Source organism: Lynx rufus, unplaced genomic scaffold (genome assembly GCF_022079265.1).
Source record: "Lynx rufus isolate CCGP_SWC_20201006 ecotype Redwood Valley unplaced genomic scaffold, mLynRuf1.p SCAF_8, whole genome shotgun sequence".
Classification (NCBI taxonomy): domain Eukaryota; kingdom Metazoa; phylum Chordata; class Mammalia; order Carnivora; family Felidae; genus Lynx; species Lynx rufus.
Genome location: NW_025814896.1, coordinates 30,750,247 through 30,769,968, shown reverse-complemented (window position 1 = coordinate 30,769,968; position 19,722 = coordinate 30,750,247). Strand labels below are relative to the sequence as shown.

Here is a 19,722-nt window from a genome sequence, read left to right as displayed (position 1 = left end):
CATGACCTGAGCTGAAGCTGGACACTTAACCGACTGAGCCACCCAGGTGCCCCAGAAAATAAAGTTTTAAAAAATTACAACTTAAAAGAGTATCCAAAAGCAACAACAACAACAATCACTACCCAAGTACCCAGTAATAAATCTAATAAAAGGTGCTTAAGGCTTTTCTGAAGACATGTAATCATCTGTATCAGTGACCTCTTACCTCGTACTTCTCCACCCCTCACCTTCATCCTGTCCTCAAATTGTCCTGCTTTTCCAAATATGGGGCCCAGAGAGTGTGCAAAGACATAACCAGGATCATAGAAGACCCCAGCAGGCACTCAACTCCCCCCACACTGCCGGCGTGCTCCCCGCCTCCCACACCCATGGGTCCAGCTGCCCTGCTAACACCTCACCTCGTTGTATAAATCACTGAATTCCTCAACCACGTCCTTGGGGATCCTGTGGCCACGGTTGGTGAGGTAGCAGGCCACGCCATTCTTGGAGTAGAGGCTGATACGGCCCACGCTGCGCTCCCCATCAGTTGTCTCTTCCAGAAGGCCATTGGCTTCTGCTAGATGATAGATGGGATTCCCATGGGAGCCATGGATCCAGGTGGCTCCCAACTCAAAGGTGGCGTGTCCTGACGGTGACAACAACAGGCCCTTAGAGGGGCAGGGATTTCTTCACAGAGGGCCAGAACACTGCCTCAGCCTTCTTCCTCCAAGAGGATCCTTCCATCCCCTCAACAGAGCAGGAAGGGGAATTAGGCCCCTATCTGGCAACCAACCAAAGTCTTCAGTGAAAAGTTCCCAGGGGAAACTACATGTGGCACAAAATGGATTCCACTTTACAGCTGAGATAACTGCCACCCTGAATGCCTTTGTGATTTGCCCCCAGAGTCGCTTCACTGGACTAGTTACAAGGCTCTGCTTTTCCATCCCACCTTTGTCTAACACAACACCAGACCCTGAGCCCTCCTTTTTCATTGATGGCTCTCCCTCAGGAGATACTGTGTGGGCACCTGAGGGTACAGTGGTCCCAGTGAGGGGAGAGAAGTTACCTGAGGTCCTCTGGCCCGAGGTCCTCATCTGACCTTACTCCAATCCCTCAACATTCTCCAGTGGCCCCGGAGCCTAAGCCCCGATCCCAGACAAAAAGTGGCCCCCTCCCAGCTCAGTCTGAGGCAGAGGAGGGAGGGCAAACATTCCAGGTTGGAAGACTCCTCCTGAAGGCAGTCTCAAATAGACTTCCAGAGAAAACTAAACTCTGTCTTCCTAAGGCAGAAAAACCTTAGGTGGCAGAACCCCAGGAGTCTGTCTAGGGCAGGGGGCAACTCCTGGACCCAAGTTGGGACAGGGCTAGAGCTGGTGCTGGTCCCACCATCCCATCCAGAGCCAAGGTACCAGATGCTCTGAGGCAAGCTGCCTCTGTGCCTGGGCCTCAGTTTCCTCTTCCGATGCTGTAGGGATGGTGGCACATTGTCTCCTTCCCTGTCTAGTTCCCAAGGAAGTTGAAGCAAAGCAAGGGGAAGAGAGAGGAACATTTTTTGGTGTTTTGTTTTGTTTTGGAGGGCTGAGTCAAGATATCGGGTGCAGTTAAGTTTTTTGCTGAGACGGTCACAGTAATTCCTCCTCTGTCCTTGTACACATAGCCCTTTGTAACGTGACCTTGCCAGTCCTCCCATCATGAGGTAGAGTCCATTTCCCTACCCCTTGCATCGGGGCTGGCCCTGTGACTTGCTTTGATTAACAGAATGCAGTGAAAGTGATGTCTGCGGCTTCCGAGCCCAGGCCTCAAGAGATCTTGTGGCTTCCACTTTCACACTCTTAGAATGTGACCACCATGGAGAGGTTTACCCTGTTGGAGACACGTGGCCCAGCCAAAAAGCCAGTGCCAACCACCAGACAAATGGGTAAGGCTGTCATAAACAAACCAGCCCCGGTCAAGCCACCGGATGACTGCAGGCGAGTGGGAGATTCCAGGCAAGACCAGTGAAAGAACCACCTGCCTGAGTCCTGCCCAAATTCCCGACCCACTGAACTTAAGCAAATAAAACGGTACTGTTGTAAACCACTACATTTTGGGGTGATCTGTTATGCAGCTATAGTTATTGGATATGCCATAACAGACAACAATCACCCCTCACCCCAGGAACTGGCCATTCTTTTTTTGTGCATCCCCTCTCCTGGCTGTTTCTAATTAAACCACTAGTTACTAAAAATAGCCCTGTATATATGTATGTGCCAAACAGTAGGCAAGAGAACAAAACGGTCAACCTCATGCTACCGCGAGTGAGACAGATTTCCTGAGGTCTCTGGGAGAAGATGCAGGAACGTGTATGTCCCTTTGTCCAGAAAGGTGGGCAGATGGGATGGCACCAAAAAACTAAAAACCCAGTGCCCTGCTTCCAGTGGGTTCCTAGTGGGCATTGAGAGTATTTATTACTAATCCCCCTTTAATTCCTCAGGCTTGGGGTTCCCCAAAGTGTCTTGCCTGGTTTGAGCTCCCAAGAGAGGAAGAGACCTCGGGGAGGGGCCTGGACCCTCCCCAGGGCACGCAGGGAGCTCCAAACCACACAGTCACTGGGCAGTGACATCCAGGCGTGGGACAGCACCCTTCCTGGATGGACATTTGGCAAAAGCAGGAATGAGGTGAGGAGCTTGAGGTCGGCAGCAAACTCAGCACCCCACCCCTATTCCCCAGGCTCTGCAACAGGGGGGGTGGGCAGGCCCTGGTCGAGAGATATTTCCTGCCCTCGCCTGCCTGCCCCTCTATGACTGCGATCCTTGTGACACCCCTGCATCAAAGGGCACCAGCACCATCCAGTGTCCCTGGGGCTTCTGGCTCTCGACGCCTGCCCCGACCACTGAGATTCAGAGCCACCGCCTCACACCGTAGCAGGTCCGCCCCTGGTTTCAGCCCCGTATGTCTGCACACACAACACACGCAAATTCGCCCTCCCGAGGACGTGCTCTCCCCGCTCCTGACGGAGTCTGCCTTGATCACATACATCACTCCACGCATATGGCCCCTTCTGCTACCTGCCCAACTCTCCCCATCACCTGAAGTCTGCCCAAGGTCCCCCAAGTCAGGAAGACCCCCACCGCCAACAGGTCACCAGATCACACTTCTTCGCAGCTTCCCGCACCCCATCTCTTCACCCCGCCGCCTGTTCCATGCGTGGCATGTCCCAGCTGTCAGCTACCCCTGAGACTGGGCCATTTGTCCTCATCTTCTGTTTCTGCGTCATACACTGAATGTCTTATCAAGACTCAGGAACCACAATGGGAGCTGCCCCTTCCCTAAGGCTCCCAGCCAGCCAATCACATGTCAAGCGAAGCGTCCCAGGGCTTCCTGCTAGCTTTCCCCAGGTTTATGAGTGCTTTGGATGGCACTTCCATCCTCCCCTGCCACACAGTCCTGTGTGTCTCAGCAGAAGATGGACACAACCTCACATTGCCCTCCAGGAAACACCCTAGAAGACTCTCAATACGATCAAATGCATGGCCCTGCTACCCCATGTGGGAACAGAGACACAAAATCCTCTGGAGGGTAGCCATCGAGCGTGGTCCCTACCCACTCGGTCTCTCATTGGTCAGACCCCCTGGCTGGGAAGTGCTGACCTCCAGCTGCATTTCAGGCAATTCCCCCACCCCTGGTAAAATCTGCCCAGTCCTGGGGAAAGTCTCTTACCTGGAGGCTTTCTCCAGAGGCCTCATTACTCTGTAACCTGGACAGATCATCTTCCCAGGCAATGCTAAGATCTGCCCATCACCCACAAGGAGGCCCCAAGTCCCAACCACTCTGCTGCCCTGAGCTCCTACTGTCCCAAGACTAGCTCTCAGTCATGATATGTTAATTCACACTCAAGAGGTAATGACTAATAAGAACTTACAGAATTACTCTTCTTGTGAAGCAGAAACTGGTCCACCCACTGCCGAGACACTGGCCTGGGTGTCCTTTCCTTCCTAAACACTTGAACTCTAGGTCATGTTCCAAACACGAAGGCCAGAGCCCCATCTTGCCCACCTCAGAGGGTTGCTCAGAGGGCAAAGGAAGCTTCTGGCAAAGGCCCACTTATCCCAGGGAAAAACCAAAATAATGAGATTTGAGGCAGGGCCAGAGCACTGAAGGACAAAAGGTGACCTTGGCGCGGGTGGAGGGGGGACACTTACCGAGTTTCACGCTCTGCACGCGGCCTCCGATGCAGGTGGAAGCCTCGAGCACAGTGACATCCGTGAAGCCCTGCTCCAGAAGTGCTTTGGCTGCAGCCAGGCCAGCCAAGCCAGCGCCGATCACCACCACGCGAGGCTGTCCCCTTCTCCGTAGGCCACGACTGAGAGGGTCATTCGCACTGTCGCCACTGGATTCACAACTTTGCATACCGTCCGCACTGGCCTTCTAGGAACCTGCAGGGGGCGGGGGTGTCACAGCTTACCTGCTCTGCCTTCACTTCCCACCTGTCCCATGGGACACTCATGAGCTCTGCCCTCAAGGGGGCGGGGGAGGGGGGGACCTTCTTGAGCCCTCCTGCTCTTCCGGAGACCTGGACAACAGGAGCCATCTCCAAAGGATGTGGCAAGGAGGAGGACAGACAGAGGGAAGGAGAGAGGTAGAAAATATGCACTGTGGGCCCCCACCGGCAAGCAGGACTGCTGGGAACCCACCCTAAGCCCCTGGGATCCGTCAATCCCACCCCCAACCTGCTAGGCACACTGCCTATTCCCCAAGGCTGAGACTAGAGCCAGCCAGGAAGGGGATGACCCAAAAAGACCAAATTCAAGAAAAGACTATTGACACTGCTGTCCCTGAACAAGCTCGCTCTGACACGGCTGCTGTGGTCCAGCTCACACCAATCCCAGATGCCCACACAGACGACAGGATGCTCACACGGACCCCAGGATACTCACACAGACCACAGGATGCTCACACAGACCCCAAGATGCTCACACAGACCGCAGGACACTTGCACACACAGCGCTGGACCCTCTACTTTCCCTCCCGTGCGTGGCTCTTCCCTGGCACTCTTTCTCCTTTGCCCCTTCTCTCCTCCTCTAGCTTTCTGTTAGTCTTTCACAGTGTGAATGAAGTGGCAATTTGGTGGGCAGGACATAGTCCCGCCCTCCCCCCAGAAAGTGCCACGAGGCCGGTATCGGACGAGCCTCTGCTATTCCGGGTAGTTCTCTGGTTGTTTTCCCCCAGCCACCCAGCCCCTCAGTCACCGCAAAGCAGCAAGGAGCCCAGGAAACGGTGGACTGTGAGGACCCATGGCACCAGAGGCCAGACATCAAATTGACAGTTACACTAAGCCAGCTTGTTCAGAGACGCCAGGCTAGGGAGCTGATGGCTAGGCAGCCAAGGGGGGTCCCTGAATCGCCCCAGTGCTGGGAGAGGCTACCGCCTATTCCCAGAGTGACCACGAGGGCTCCAAGGTGCCTGTGGGCCATCCCAAGGGGCCGCTCGGCTCTCATCCTGTCTCTGTTCCCTCCCTGACCCAAGCAACTTCGATTCCAGTTGTCTTTGCTGAGGGTTCAGTGGTAGGACCTACTAACAACAGGGGAGGGAGGGTGTCTGGAAGGTGGCTGCCGGGCAGTGCAGCAGACAGGGGACATAAAACAACTGTCTCCCCTACCTAACAAAGCTCAGTATAACCCTTCCAATGACACAGCAGCCCCACACCCAGAATACGCCCAAGAGAAGCAGGACGTAGTCCACCAAACACACACGCTAAGGAATGTTCATAGCAGCTTTATTTATAAGAGCCAAAACAGCAGAAGCAACCACGGGAGAATGGATAAATCTACTGCACTACGTGCAGCATTTTCATGCATATTCTTCAACAATAAACAGAACCAAACTACTGGTGCCCTCCAACAACATTGCATTGAAGGAAAGAGGCCAGAGATAAAAAGTACATATTGTATGACTCCACTTACACGAAGCTCATGAAGAGGTAAATGAATCTGTGGTGACAGAAGAGAGATCAGGGGCAGGAATGACTGAAAACAGTCAGGAGGGAACTTTCTGGGGTGGAAGGAATATATATCTTGATCTGAACGGTGGCCACACAGTATACATACAAAGATCCACCGACCCGGACAGGTAGGATTTGTGTCATTTTTTTATGTATGCGTGTGTACCTCAGTAACCATTCAGATATTCATTCCTGGCAAGGAAGGCAGTCAGGCAGGCAGGCAGGAAGGAAGAAAGGAATGAAGAGAGGAAGGAAGGAAGGAAGGAAGGAAGGAAGGAAGGAAGGAAGGAAAGAGAGAAGAAGAAAAAAAGGAAAAAAGGAAGGGAGGGAGGGAGGAAAGAGAGAGAGAGAAAGAAAGAGTGGGAGGGAGGAAGGGAGGGTAGAAGGAAGGAGAGAGTAAGAGACAAGACAGAAAAAGAGACAGAGAAATTAAAAGGAAGAAAAAGAGAAAGAGGGAGGAACAGAGAGAAGGAGGAAAGAAAGGAGGGGGAAAAGGGAGGGAGAGAGGGAGGAAGGAGAGAGAAAGAGATGAGAGAGAAAGAAACAGAGAGAAAGAAAGAGGAAGGAAAGAGAAAGAGACAGAGAAAGAGAAAAAAAGAAAGGGAGGGAAGAAAGAGAAAGAAGGAGGGAGGAAAGAGAAAGACAAGAGAGGGAAAGAGAAAGAAAAAGAAAGAGGGAGGGAGGAAGGAAAGAGAATGAGAGATAAAGAAAGAGAGGGAGAGAAGAAGAGAAAAAGAGAGGGAGGGAGGCAGGGAGGGAGAGGAAGGAAGGAAGAAGGAAGGAAGGAGCTAGCGAGCTACATACTGACTTCTTACATCTGGTCTGATCATTAAAGCTTCCCCCACCTTGAATGGCGCCCCCCAACATCTCTTTATCATAGGCTTAGCTAAAGGGTCTTTTTCTAAATACGCTGGGGCTGTTCCTCATGCCTCCCGCCACCCACTCCGCCGGCAGACGCCATACCTGGGCACCTGGGCTTGGACGGGCCTGTCCCCCCACTCCCGCCCCCAAATTCCAGGCAAACCCCCAGACCCAGGCCGACCGCCTGGGTGCCCGGGCAGTTCCCTAGACGGCCGGAAGGTGGCGCCCGCGGCCCAGAGCCCTCCGAGGCCGAGTCTCCGCTGGAGGCCGGGGCTCCCCGCCCCCTTCCAGGAGAACGCGGTGCGGCTCCGCCTTTCCTCCTCCCTGCAGCTCCGTTCCCTCTCCTATCCTTCCCCGCTCCCTCCAGCGAGGTTCCTTTGGGCGTCTGGGAGCACGGGGTCGGGTGGCCTGGGTCCTTTCCTCCCTGCGCCCTGCCACCCTCCCCGCCCCCAGGTTCTCCTTCCGGTGGACTAAATTTAGAGGGGAGGGTGTGGCTGCCTGCACCCGGCGGCCAGGGCGGCCAGCGGGAGGAAGGGTCGCCGAGACGACGCGGGGTGGCGTCACGTTGGTAAACACACTGGGTGCTCGGAGCTGCCGCTGCCGCTGACGCCACCTGCCAGGCACCCCGCGATGCGACGTGGCGCTGCCGCCCGCCCCGCCCGCGTGCCTCACCCCCAGGACTGGGGGGCCGCTGCCGGCGTGCTGGTGTCCTGGCTCCATCAGCACCCCCCCCCGGCCGGGGCCACCCTCCAAAACCGCCTTGCTTATACAGTAAAGGGGGGGGGGGGGGACCGCCGCAGTTCTCAAACCTGACTGGTGCAACCCCTTCTTGAAAATTTCCTGCGGGCTCCAGGTGTGACTGGGATAAAACTGGGAGGGACCCACTCCCCTCTGAAGTCTCCTCACAAAACCCCTAGTTCCCGTGGGGCACCCCGTCTGGAAACCGGGGTCTAGTGAAGCTGGAAGCTATGGGGAAAGGATACTTGGGGCGCAGCGCCTCCCCAGCCGGCTACCTGAACTTCTGGCTACCCTCAGAAGTGGCCAGCTGGTCCTCACTACATTGTTGTGACAGTCGAATAAGGCCTTATGCGGATGTGGCAAGACGGACAATATTTTCAAGAGCCTCAAGTGTGAAAATCATTTGTAAAGTTCTATAACTAAATTCTGAGCAGAGAGCCTTGGGGCGGGGGTTCAGAAATGCCCCGTGGGGAACGCAGGTGGGCAGTTGCCTTTAGATGAACACAGAAAGGACCCTGAGTTCCCAATGTATCAGAGACCTTGCACTCAAAACAGCACAGGGGTGAAAGTAGGTAATGAGCAAGGGCCATGTGGGTCACCTGCACCCATGACCTCCCCCCCCCCAAAGGAATCCCACAGGCCAGTTCCTTCCACGGGTCAGAGAAGCCTTACACAGGGCCGACAGAAGGCAGAGAGCTGAGAAAGCTGCCCCATGGCCCCCCATATGGACACACGGAGCCAACACACCCTGGGGTCCAAACTGAAAGGGACAGAGAAAATCATGTGTAGGAACGCCTACTCCGTGCCAGGCCCTCAGCGAAACGCTGAACTGGGCCTTCCAGTGCTGTTATCTCCAGCCAGGGTGGAGAGGAGAGGGTGAGAAGCAACTTGTTTTCTGTTGATTTGTGGCATCTTTTCCTTTCAGCTTTTCTTTTTTTTTTTAATTTTATGAGAAACCGGCTTATTGAGGAAGAAGAATCAGTTCATGCCCCTCGGTGCCTGCCTGTCCTTCTCTCGCCTTTGGGAAATAAATAAATAAATAACATCCGCTCCTTGATCTGTATGCACAGGAGAAACAGAACACCCTGTACTTTTTGAGCAGATAAAGGAGAGAAGAAAAAAGTGCTGGCTCAGCCAGGCAGGGAGGAGGGGGGGGGGATAGGGAGGGGAAGGGGGAGGAGGGAGGCACAGGGCAACGGACACTTGTCTTCTTGCTCCTGCTTCCATGGAAAAATGAGGGTGGGAGCCTGGGGCTCCCATGTGCCCAAAGAGGCCAAGCCTGGTAGCTTCAAGAAATCAGGCCAGCCATGGCATGAGTATCCCACCCCCACTCTAGATGCCCCACTGCCTCCCCCCAAACCTCTGCTCTGGCCCGCCAGCCAACACCTCCCCCTGCTGCCCACTGCCCTGACTGAACCTGCCCAGGAAGCCAGTCTGGAAAGAAGGCAGCAGCAGAGAGGAAAAGAGGGAAGAAAGGCCCCATCCCTTTGGCAGGGTCACCCAAGAAAGAAGGATGAAGACGAGAAAGCGAGGCGACAGAAATGGGCGTTGGCGTTGCCACTTTCCCACCCCCACTTTCTCTCAACATCCCCACCAGTTGCATCATCACCCCCAAATTTACCCTCCAATAAGCGCCTCCAATTGCCAAATACCAGAGACGTACTTTAGTCCTGGCCTCCGACTGCTGACCCCCTCTTGGAAATGCCCAGTACTGAGCAGGGGGCACCAGGCATCTTCTTGTGCTTCCCCATCATGATTAAAACCACAGGACTGCCAAGCGGTCCCAAGGCTCAAAGCTGAATGCATCCTCAGAGGAAGACCTGCCCTTATCCATCAGACCAAGCCATGTCAACCCCCCAGAATCACTGTCGCCTCTCCCCTCAATTTCCCCCCCCCACGCCCCTGCCTCCTCCATCTGAACTGTACCCCTAGAGAATTGCTGGGCCTGCCCCAAGTCACGCCCAGGCCTCTCATAGACCAGGACGTAACCCAGCAATTCACTGAGCTAACCGTGTACCAGGCATAGGGAAGGCCTCGGCATATCGGCCCCTTGCCCTCTGGACTCAGCTGACCTTTCTGGCTTCAATTCTCACTCAGATGCCCCCAAACATACACACACACCCCAACTTCACTAAAGTCTTGGGATCCCCGGCACTGCCCACATGAAGGCCTCATAGGAAATATCCCTCCCTCACACATGTCACAGAAGCCAGCTCTGGATTCTCTTGACACGCACACCTTTGTACGGAGTATTGGTTATGCAGCTGTGTGACTGCACGGCTGTATGCTGTTGGACCCACCAGCAAGGCCTGCTCCCACTGACCTTTCCTGAAGCACCCTGGAAAGGGGAGTTCCTTCCACTGGCTGGGCTCTGCAATGATCCCCCATGTCCCCACCCCCGTCCTTCTTCCGTTCCCCAAGCATGGACATCTCACCCCAAGAAATCCTATTGTCTGTTATTCCGTAATGAGGCTGCAGCCCCACAGTCACGGAGCAGGGCGTGGTCCCAGGCTACACTGGGTGACTCCCCCCCACCCCCCAAGCCCTGGGAGTGAACTGCCAGGAAGGGTCAGTAGCCCAGTTCACTGCAGGGCTCCCCTTCCGCCTCAGGCTGGAGTGCACTTCAGCTCACTTCAATCTCAATCGGCAGGTCACTTCCCTCCCCAACAGCAGCCACTATAACAAAAAACTGGCTGCCACAAAGGGCCAACTTCCCAGGTGCCCCACCCCCTCCCCAAGTCAGCCTTCACAAGAAACAAAAAAACTCTACCCATCCTTGGCTCCCCTCTAAACACAGCCTACTCTTGGGGCGCCTGGGTGGCTCAGTCGATTAAGTGTCCGACTTCAGCTCAGGTCACGATCTCACGGTTTCTCGGTTTGAGCCCCGCATCAGGCTCTGTGCTGACAGCTCAGAGCCTGGAGCCTGCTTCGGATTCTGTGTCTTCCGATCTCTGTCCCTCCCCCGCTAGCACTCTGTCTCTCTCTGTGTCTCAAAAATGGAAAAAAAAAAAAATGTTACAAAAAAAAAAATTAAACACAGGCTACTACTCTCAAATGTGTCTGCCTGTCTTTTTCTCAAGGTCACCTCATTCTGAGCGACCCATTTCCCAGAGGACAAGAAGACGGCCAAGGCAGCTAGCCCACCCAGCTCACCTCACCTCACCCTTTAGGATCCAGCCTCCTCCAGCTGAAGCGCTCCACTTCCCACCTCCAAGCCCTATGCTTCCTCACAGGAGCCCTACCCAGGGCTCTGGGGGCCATCTGCACCCTCCCCTAACCAACTTTGGGGACTTACAATCCTTTCCTCTGAACAGATACTACTAGTGCCCAAGGGCAGCAGCCCTACCTCAGTTTCCCTGGAGGGACCCCTCTCTGCTTCAGGCTTCTAACAGATGGGAGGGAGGGGCAGGGAAGCTGGGGGGCTGGCCCAGGGGAATCTCTTTGGACTGCCTGGCAGGTCTGGGGAGGGATTTGGATTCTCCTGGGCCCCCCAGACAATGCAATTATTCTTCAAATGTAAAAAATGCCCAGAAATCCCAGACCAGCTGCTTTGCACAGCCGCGGAGACAAAGGGGCTCTGTGTCTGCATGTGAGGCCCCTCCCACTCCTCAACCCCAGGGAGGGGCTGGGCCCGAACTCCTCCCCACCAGACCCTCCCCAGCCCTCCTCGCCCTGGCCAGCCAGCCAGGAAGTGAAAGAGGCCGGGCTGCTGGGCCAAGCCTGGCCAGCCACAGGGGCATGAGGGTGGGCAGTGAGAGGGCATAAGCATGGGGACAGGGCAAGGGCAGCCTGGGAGCCCAGACCCCGGCTCAGTCTTTTCCTTACCAGGTGACCTGGACTAGTGGGTTCCCTTCTCTGGGTCCCACCCGGCCAACACCTCTGAACTTAGCCCAAAGACACAGCATCTGTACCCCACCTCCTGGACACACTGGTTTAAGCCCCATCTGATGCTTAACGGCCTCCTTTAGTCTTCCAGCTTTCCCGTCTGTAAAATGGGCATAGGGACCTCTACCTGGTAGGACAGCTGGGAGGAGTAAATGAGACAGCACCTAGCAGGGCCACCTCTGAGACAGCAGGAGAGGGAAGAAGACCCCTGAAGAAACCAGTACACGGGCTTCGCCTGGGACCCAGGACTCCATCTCACTTATAGAAGAACCCCAGTCAGCATCTGAGCTCAGACCCAGGCCTCAGCCTATGGCTGCAACCCTAGTATCAGACCAGACCTTAACCCTGACATCAATCAGAGTGTATGGACAGCCTGTGTTTGACTGGCCCCAACTCTGAGTCAGCCTACATCCTACCCGGTTCTGGAGGGTCGGGTATCAGAGACAATGGTCATTAGGCAACCCCAAGCTCATAAAAGGGAAGGCGTGGGAGCCTCATTCCACAGAGCCCACCCACCAGCAGTGTTCTCTGGCTGCCACAGGCCCACGTGGGCAAGGGGCTCTGGGGGCCCCATCTTCCGTCCTGGCACTCAGACTCCTCTCCCAGCACAATGTCTTTGTTACCCACATCTCCTCCTCACAACTAGATGCATAAAGTCAAGTCCCTAAAAGCGCAACTTTAAAAGTCTTTGTAAGCCTTTTCAGAAGAGAAGCGGGAAGCCTATACTGCATCCTGCATGGAGAGAGGCAGCCCTTGACTTGGTGTATGGGGGGACAGAGCCAATGGCACGGCCCACACAGGCACTGGCGGGCAGGAGGGAGAGGCATTCCTGGAAAGGTGAGCTCTGTGTCCCCACCCCTACTTCCCTTGATGCTCCCTGGACCCAGGAGGATGGTTCCAGGACCCCAGTTTATAGCCGCCTACAGTGACAGGCCTTGGAGATAACCCAGCCCAGGCTAGAAGCCTCGCTGGGGGTGGAGGAGGGGAAGCAAGCATGGAAGGAAGCCAGAGAAAGGGTAGAGTGTTTCTGATGGGCCTCACGCTCAGCCGGCAGCCTCCACCACTGTGTAGCCAGGGGGAAACAGGTAGAGATGGGCCAGGGCGGAGCCCCAGACCACATTCCTGCCCCCACAGTCACACTGAAACAGCTTTGTCCCACACTCCACCCTAGAGATCTCACCCTGAGCACAAGTAAGTGAGTGGCTCACACTCCGATCGTAGATCAGGTCAGGGGCCAGTCATGACCACTTCTAAACACTCGGCCATGAACCTCTCCAAATCTGGGCCAGCCCGACCGGCTCAGCTTCCACCTCCGACCCCCGCTCCTCATCCCCCATGCCCTGGGTTCCCATTTTTGTGCATGACCGCAGGCAAACATCCTCTCTGGCCAGGGAGGCAGCCAGCTCTGTGCCAGCAGGGCCCATCTTCTTCCCCTCAGATCCCAGAACTTTCAGGTGCAAGCAAAGCCCGTGCCTCCTCGGCCCAAGGAGAGGTCAGGGGTCTGAGATGTGGACTGTGGACTCCTAGATGCTCCTGGAGAAGATGAAATTACCCAGACAGCCGCCTCTGCCCCCAACCAGTGAGGCCTTGGGAGAGTCCATTAGCACTTGAGCCTCACTTTTCCCATCTGTAAAATGGGAATAATAAAATGGGAATAATCACCCTTGCCTGGAGGGAGGCTAGCCCGGACCCCAGACCCTACTGGCCAGCTTCCAGGGTCCCCCAGCAAAGTCCTAAAGGCACAGGTCTCATTCTGGCTCGCTTCAGCAGCCCTCAGGATAAGACCCCAAGGCCTGGATTTCCTCCCTCCGAGCAGGACCTGACACCCAAACTCTGAGTCCCCCTCCAGGAAGTCATCAAGCACACATGTGTAAGAGGCCACAGAACTGATCGCTGTCCTAGGGACCACGCTGGTGCGGGGCTGCCCTTGGTGAGCAGAGCAGGCTGTGGGCAGAGTGGGCCTGAAGGGAGATGGTGCTCACAGAGACACTCCTCTGGGAGGAAGTTCTCCTACAAGGGCTGAACTTGAGAGAAAATTAGCCTCAAGAACAAGGCACCAGCCCTGTTCTGAGGCACCCAAATCACTATGGCCCTTGGGGAACCCCAGGAAGAAACACTTACCTCCCTCCCTCCCTCCCCCCTTCCCTTCCCCTACTTCCTCTCTCTCCCCTACTTTCCTTCCTCCCCTACTTTCTCTCTCTCACTCTCTCTCACACACACACACACAATCACAATCACAAAAACACACTTTCCTATGGTTCACTTGATAACCTAGCTTAGTAAATAGTCCCCTCCTTTGAGAACATGTTCTAGCATCATGGTTTGCATATAGGTTCTCCCTGGGATCAGATCACTTGTTTTTTAATACCAATGGTTTGAATCTTTGTGACTTATTAGATGAGTGACCTAACCCAAGGAGGATAGAGAGTGCCTGCTTCAGGACACCTGGGTAGCTCAGTCAGTGGAGCATCCGACTTCAGCTTAGGTCATGATCTCGCGGTTCGTGAGTCCCAGCCCTGCATCGGGCTTGCTGCTGTCAGCCTGTTAGCCTGTTAGCACAGAGACCACTTTGGATCTTCTGTCCCCCTCTCTCTGCCCCTCCCCTGCTTGTGTTGTATCAACAATAAATAAATATTTAAAAAAAAAAAAAAAGAGTGCCTGCTTCACAGGGTTGAGTGCGACAATGCAAAATACTTAGCCCGGAACCAGGCATGTAGCAGCAATGGTTTTTATATTTGTTTTCCTACAGGCCCAAGTGCATACCAATCAGGGTCACCAAGGGAGGCCTGGGCCAGGAGACCAAATGTGGCGGGGATGTTGAGCCAGTAGAGAAGTCTCAGACCTTCCTGAAGGATGACTCCAGAGCAAGACCTCCAGGCCTCAAAGAGAACCACCCTAGCCCACAGTGATAACTGCCATGGTCTGATGACAGGGGAGGAACGAAGATTAGGAGAGAAGGCCATCCCACTTCCTGGCGGTGCTTGGACCTCCCAGGCAAGACCTATGAGGCTGTAGGTACAACGAAATGACCACCCATGTGGTCACCAGCCTCCATGATGGCCCTCGATGACCTTTGTCTCCTAGTACTTATGCCCTAATGTAGTCCCCTCCCAAGCTGACCTGTGTAACCAATAGGATATCATAGAAGTGACAGAGTGTGATTTCTGAAACTGGGTCAGAAAACATGCTGTTGCGTCCACGTGCTCTCTTGGACTGCTTAATCAAAGGGAAGCCGGTCACCACCTTGTGATGACACTCCAGAAATCCTACCAAGAGGCCCAGGAGGCAAGAGTCCTACCACCAGCCAAACCATCTTGCCAAGCTGTGAGTGAACCACCCGGAAGCAGATCCTCCAGCCCAGGCAAGCCTTCGGATGAGTGTGGCCCCAACCGACATCTTGATTGCACCTCCTGAGAGACCTCGAGCCAGAAACACCCACCTAAACTGCTCCCAAATTCCTGACCCACAGAAACTCTGAGGATGATGAATGTTTATTACTGTTTTAAGCTACTACATTTGGGGGTTGTTTGTTACAGCAATAGGTAACTAACTACAGTCAGCAATTCTGTCTCCCCAGAGACCCCCGAGGGAGAGACCCCCAGGCAAACTCCCCATTCTACTCAGGAGCCCAGCTCCCTTGTTTCTGAAATTCAGGGCTGTGGCGGAGTAAAAAGACAAGGTGGCCCAGGCCCCACAATTTACAAGCCCACGAGACAGGCACTCCTACCTAACCAGGGATTCACACTCACCTGGAGATTTTCACAAATGACCAATCCCCAGCCCCCATGCTGGGTCATCTAAATCAGACTCTTGGGGCGGGGGCGTACAGGACAGGGTCTAGCTCTCGGTGATCCTGGGGAAGACTCGATTTCCATCTGTGGAACAGTAGTTGCCCTCATATCTGCTCTGCTTTCTCATGAGTCCTAAGCTCTCCAATCAGAAGGCTTCAGAGAGATTTAGATGTTTTCTCTCCCCCAAGATACAGCCCTGCCTGGCACTGCATTAGTCCCTGGGGAGAACACAGCAATGGATTAAAGAGAGAACGTACATGATGTGATAACAGCCGTGATGCTGAAGATGTGATAACAGCTGGGATGGTGAATGCGGGAGAACATGGGCCAGGCACCTAACGGGGGCAGGGAAAGGAGTCAGAGAGGATTTCCAGGGGAGACCTGAGAAAGGAGCTCCAGCAGCACAACGGCAAAGGCTCGGAGAGACTGCTTACAAGATCAACTCTCAACACCGCTTTTCCCTCCCTCCAGGGCTCCTCCTCCAAGCTGCTGGCCCCACGTGGCCGCATTCACCTGACCTTCCTCTGCAGCTGCAGCCGCCACCACCTAAGCCACTCTGCAGGCATGACGGGCGCCCCTGAGCTTCCCCAGGTGAGTCGGCCACACACGAAAGCTTGCCCCCTTGGGGGCACCAAGGAGAAGGGGCAGGGTGGCCCCAACACCCCAGAGGGTACAAGACTACACAGGCGGCATCCCAACCCTCCAGAGAAAGAGGCAGGATGGTCACGCTCGCGCTCAGCAAACAATACAGGCGTTGCAGACCCAGCACAGTGCAGGGTGCAGAGCAGTGAGATGTCCAGGTGAGATGCCCAGGACATGGAGGAGGGGTGAGGATGGGGAGGAAGCCTTAGCTGCGTCTTAAAGCAGGGGGGCATGTTCCAGGCCTAGGGTGTAGCCAGTGGGGAAGACACTGGAGATGCATGAACAAGGTAGGAGAGAAAATGAGGCCCAGGGAGGGGAGGGGTGAAAACAGGGGCGGGAGGAAGCAAGGGACAGACTTTTCATTCACTCATTCATTCATCCGTTCAAAAATGTTTTGTCTTCACACCCATTAGGACGGCTACTATAAAAATAAATAAATAAATAAAATGGTGAGGATGTGGAGAGATTGGAACCCTTGTGTGCTGTAGGTAGAAATGTAAAACGGTGTAGCTGCCATGGAAAACTGTGTGCTGGTTCCTTTAAAAATTAAATATAAAGTTACCATGTGATCCATCAATTCCACTGCTGGGTATATATGTGAAAGAATTGAAAGCAGGGTCTTGAAGACATATTTGGACACTCATGTCCACTGAAGTATTATTGACAATAGCCAAAAGGGGGAAGCCACCCAACGTCCAGGGACAGATGGGTAAACAAAATGGAGTATATGCATACAATGGAGTATTATTCAGCCCTAAAAAAAGCGGGGGGGGGGGGGGGAGGACATTCTAACACCTGCTACAGCATAGATGAACCTTGAGGACATTATGTTAAGTGAAATAAGCCAGTCACAAAAGGACAATTACCTTGGGGCACCTGGGTGACTCAGTCGGTTAAGCTTCCAACTCCCACCCAAGTCACGATCTCACAGTTTATGGGTTCGAGCCCCTCTTCAGGCTCCAGGCCAATAGTGCGGAGCCTGCTTGGGATTCTCTCTCTCACTCTCTCCCTCTCTCTCTGCGCCTCCTCCACTCACACTGTCTCTCTCTCAAAAATAAATAAACCTTAAAAAAAAAAAAAAGGACAATTACTACATGATTCCATTTATACGAGGGACTTAGGGTGGTCAAATCCATAGACACAAGTAGGACGCCAGGGGCCAGGGAAGGGGGGAGATGGGGAGTTAGGGTTTAATGGGACTAGTTTCAGTTTTGAAACATTAAAAAAAAAAAAACCTGGAGACAGACAGTGGTGGGGATGGTAGCACAACACTGTGAATGCACTTAATGTCACTAAACTGTGCCCTTACAAACTGGTTAAGATGGTAAATTTTAGGCGATGTCTATTTTACCCCCAAAGAAACCGTAAGAAACAACTACGGCGACAAAAGCGTTTGGTGAGTGCCAAACGTTACAGCCGGCACTCAGGGTGCAGCAACGACCAGAGGCCTCCGCCACCCGACCCCCCAGAGGATCTAACAGGTCAGGGTGACAAGTTCCACCAAACAAAAGAAGAGCAGGGTGAGGGGAGACGCAGCTGCTCTGCGTGGGGAGGTCAGGGAAGTCTGGCCGATAAGGTGACATTGGAGCAGAGGAAGTGACAGGCAGGAGAGGGGATCAGAGGATGAGAGTGCTCCGGTGACCTCCTGGGGATTGCTGGATGACAGGATGTGGGGGTGAGGGCGAGGGCAGGAGCAGGATGACTTGGGTGACCAGTCATGACACGGCCAATCCTGACAAGTTCCGTGTCAACTAGTTGTCGCCTCTCCCCTTCACGACAAGCCTGTGGGGAGGAAGGGTGAGAAACTGAGGCTGAAGAACTTGGTGCGGGATTCTCGGGCAGGGGGAGGGCCCAGGGGCTATCACAGCCCGGAGCAGCAGCCCCCTGACCGGGGCTCGTGTCCCCTTGCAGAGATCCACCCATTCCTCGGAGGGACCCTTGAACTTGAAGCCTGGGAGGCGTGAGCGGGCGGCTGACGAGGTGGCTTCCCTGCGGGGCTTCTCCTCTCTCCCTGCCAGGAGCCGCAGCCTCGGGTCTGGGGTGAAGGAGGACAGCCCAGTCAGCACTTTCCACGGACTCTTTCAAAACCACTGACAAGAACCAAGGCTGTGAGACAAACTCAGCCCGGGCACAGTGCCCCCTGGCCGGCCCCTCGTGACTGCACAAAGCCCGTCTGTGCTGCGGCTCCGAGCCCAGGGAGGAGGGAGGTCTCCTGCGAGCCCATCCTCTCTCCTGAGCCACCACGGGGTCCCCACTCTGCCTAGCCCAGGACACCCCGCCCACAAAGAGGCAGCACCGGTGGCAGGGCTGAGCTGCCCAAGGCTTGCCGAGCCCAGGCAGGGTTTGTGGGGCCGTGAAATGCTTAGCACTGATTCCGTACCCCTCCGCTGTAAACTCTTTTCTGGCAAGGCCCCCTCTCTTATGGCCTCCCCGTTCACCACAGCTTATCATGGGCGAAGGTGACACACATACCATCACAAAAGGAAAAAAGGAAAACATCCTCGAGAAACCCAGCCACCAGACACACTTCGTAGCAAACTTCTCTTTACTGAGCCCTTGGTGTGCCAGGCCCCGTGCTGGGGACTTTCCATTCACTGCATCATTTAATCCTACACCCTGCTGCCCATTTTACAGATGAGGAAACAGGCTCTCAAAGGTTCCCAGATGGGACGAAGGCCACCCAGAGAGAGTGAGGGGCAGAGCAGGGCTTGACGACACTGAGCTCATCTCTTTCTGCCCACTGCCTGCTGGGTTCTCAGGCTCCCACTCAGCCTCCCAGGACAGCGGGCCCGAGGGCTGCCCTCAGCTTGGCACTCCCGTCTCACCCTCCCCACAGGCTGACACTGAACACATTGTGCCAGGCACTCGGGGCTGGCAGGAGGCATCCCCAAGCCTGGCGGCTCAGCCCAGCTGCCCTGCCAAAACCTAGGCTGCCACTGGGAGGCCACCTGCCTCCAGGCCAAGGTGTTGGTGGGGTATGCTGCGGCCACCCTAGCCTCTCTACCCCGTGAGGCTTGGCCTAAGGCTTGCCAGGCACTACGCTAAGCCGGCCACAGCCCTTTGCCCTTGGTTTTGTCTTCCATAAACACCTGGCCCTGTCCAGGAATGGTGTTCTAATTGCTTTTGCCTACACGATAGAAAAGTCTAAGAACAACTAACTCGTACTTCCCTCCAGACAGTCACCTCCTTTCTCACTGGCCCAAGACATTCCCCTCCCGGTAACTTCAGAGTGGTTTCACTGTGCTCTTCTAACGAGTCCTAACACAGGATCGCCCAATAAAGGGCTCTCCATAAAGTTCAAGCCTGAAGCAGGACCCCCACCCTCACCCCCGCCCCCGCCCCAGCAAGAGCTGGAACCGGGTCTGAAAAGCCAGTGGTGTTCATTTCAAAATGCACACGTGGGCCCTGAGCCCATGATTTAATCCATAAAACACCTACAGAGTTAAGACGCTGGGCTTGGACAATAAACATATTCTTCAAGTCCTTTTGTTGAGTTCAAAGACAGACTTAATAACTCACCAGCTTTTGAAATCGAGAAATGTCTGTTCTTATAATTCTGTCATCATTATCACTATTTTTTGCTGAGCACATGTGAAGTACAGAACACAGTGCTGAGCACTTCACATAGAATATATCAGTTAATCCTCACACCAACGTGTCCATCCCACAGAGGAGGAAACTGAGGTTCCGAGAGGTTCCATAACCTGCCATCCAACATAATGCGCTCCAAAAATCGCTTAGTAAGATATTAATGCTCAGGCTTTACGTTTTAAAACCAAGAGATGAGTCGATTTCATTGTCTTTTCCTGAGATAAATTTTCAGATTAACTCAAAAGTTTTGCATTA

General features: G+C 54.4%; 1 protein-coding gene across 6 annotated transcripts in view; it reads right to left on the bottom strand.

Annotated features, from left to right (window-relative positions):
- The window catches only part of SMOX (spermine oxidase), a 50,445-nt gene that overhangs the window by 20,606 nt on the left and 10,117 nt on the right, over window positions 1–19,722 (bottom strand). For all 6 annotated transcript variants that reach the window (XM_047068216.1, XM_047068213.1, XM_047068214.1 and 3 more), the window contains 2 exons: window positions 4,161–4,394; window positions 399–625 (listed from right to left, as the gene is read on the bottom strand). In XM_047068216.1, coding sequence (XP_046924172.1) covers window positions 399–625; window positions 4,161–4,368 — 435 coding nt within the window. In that variant the 5' untranslated portion in view covers window positions 4,369–4,394. The remainder of the gene's footprint in view (window positions 1–398; window positions 626–4,160; window positions 4,395–19,722) is intronic.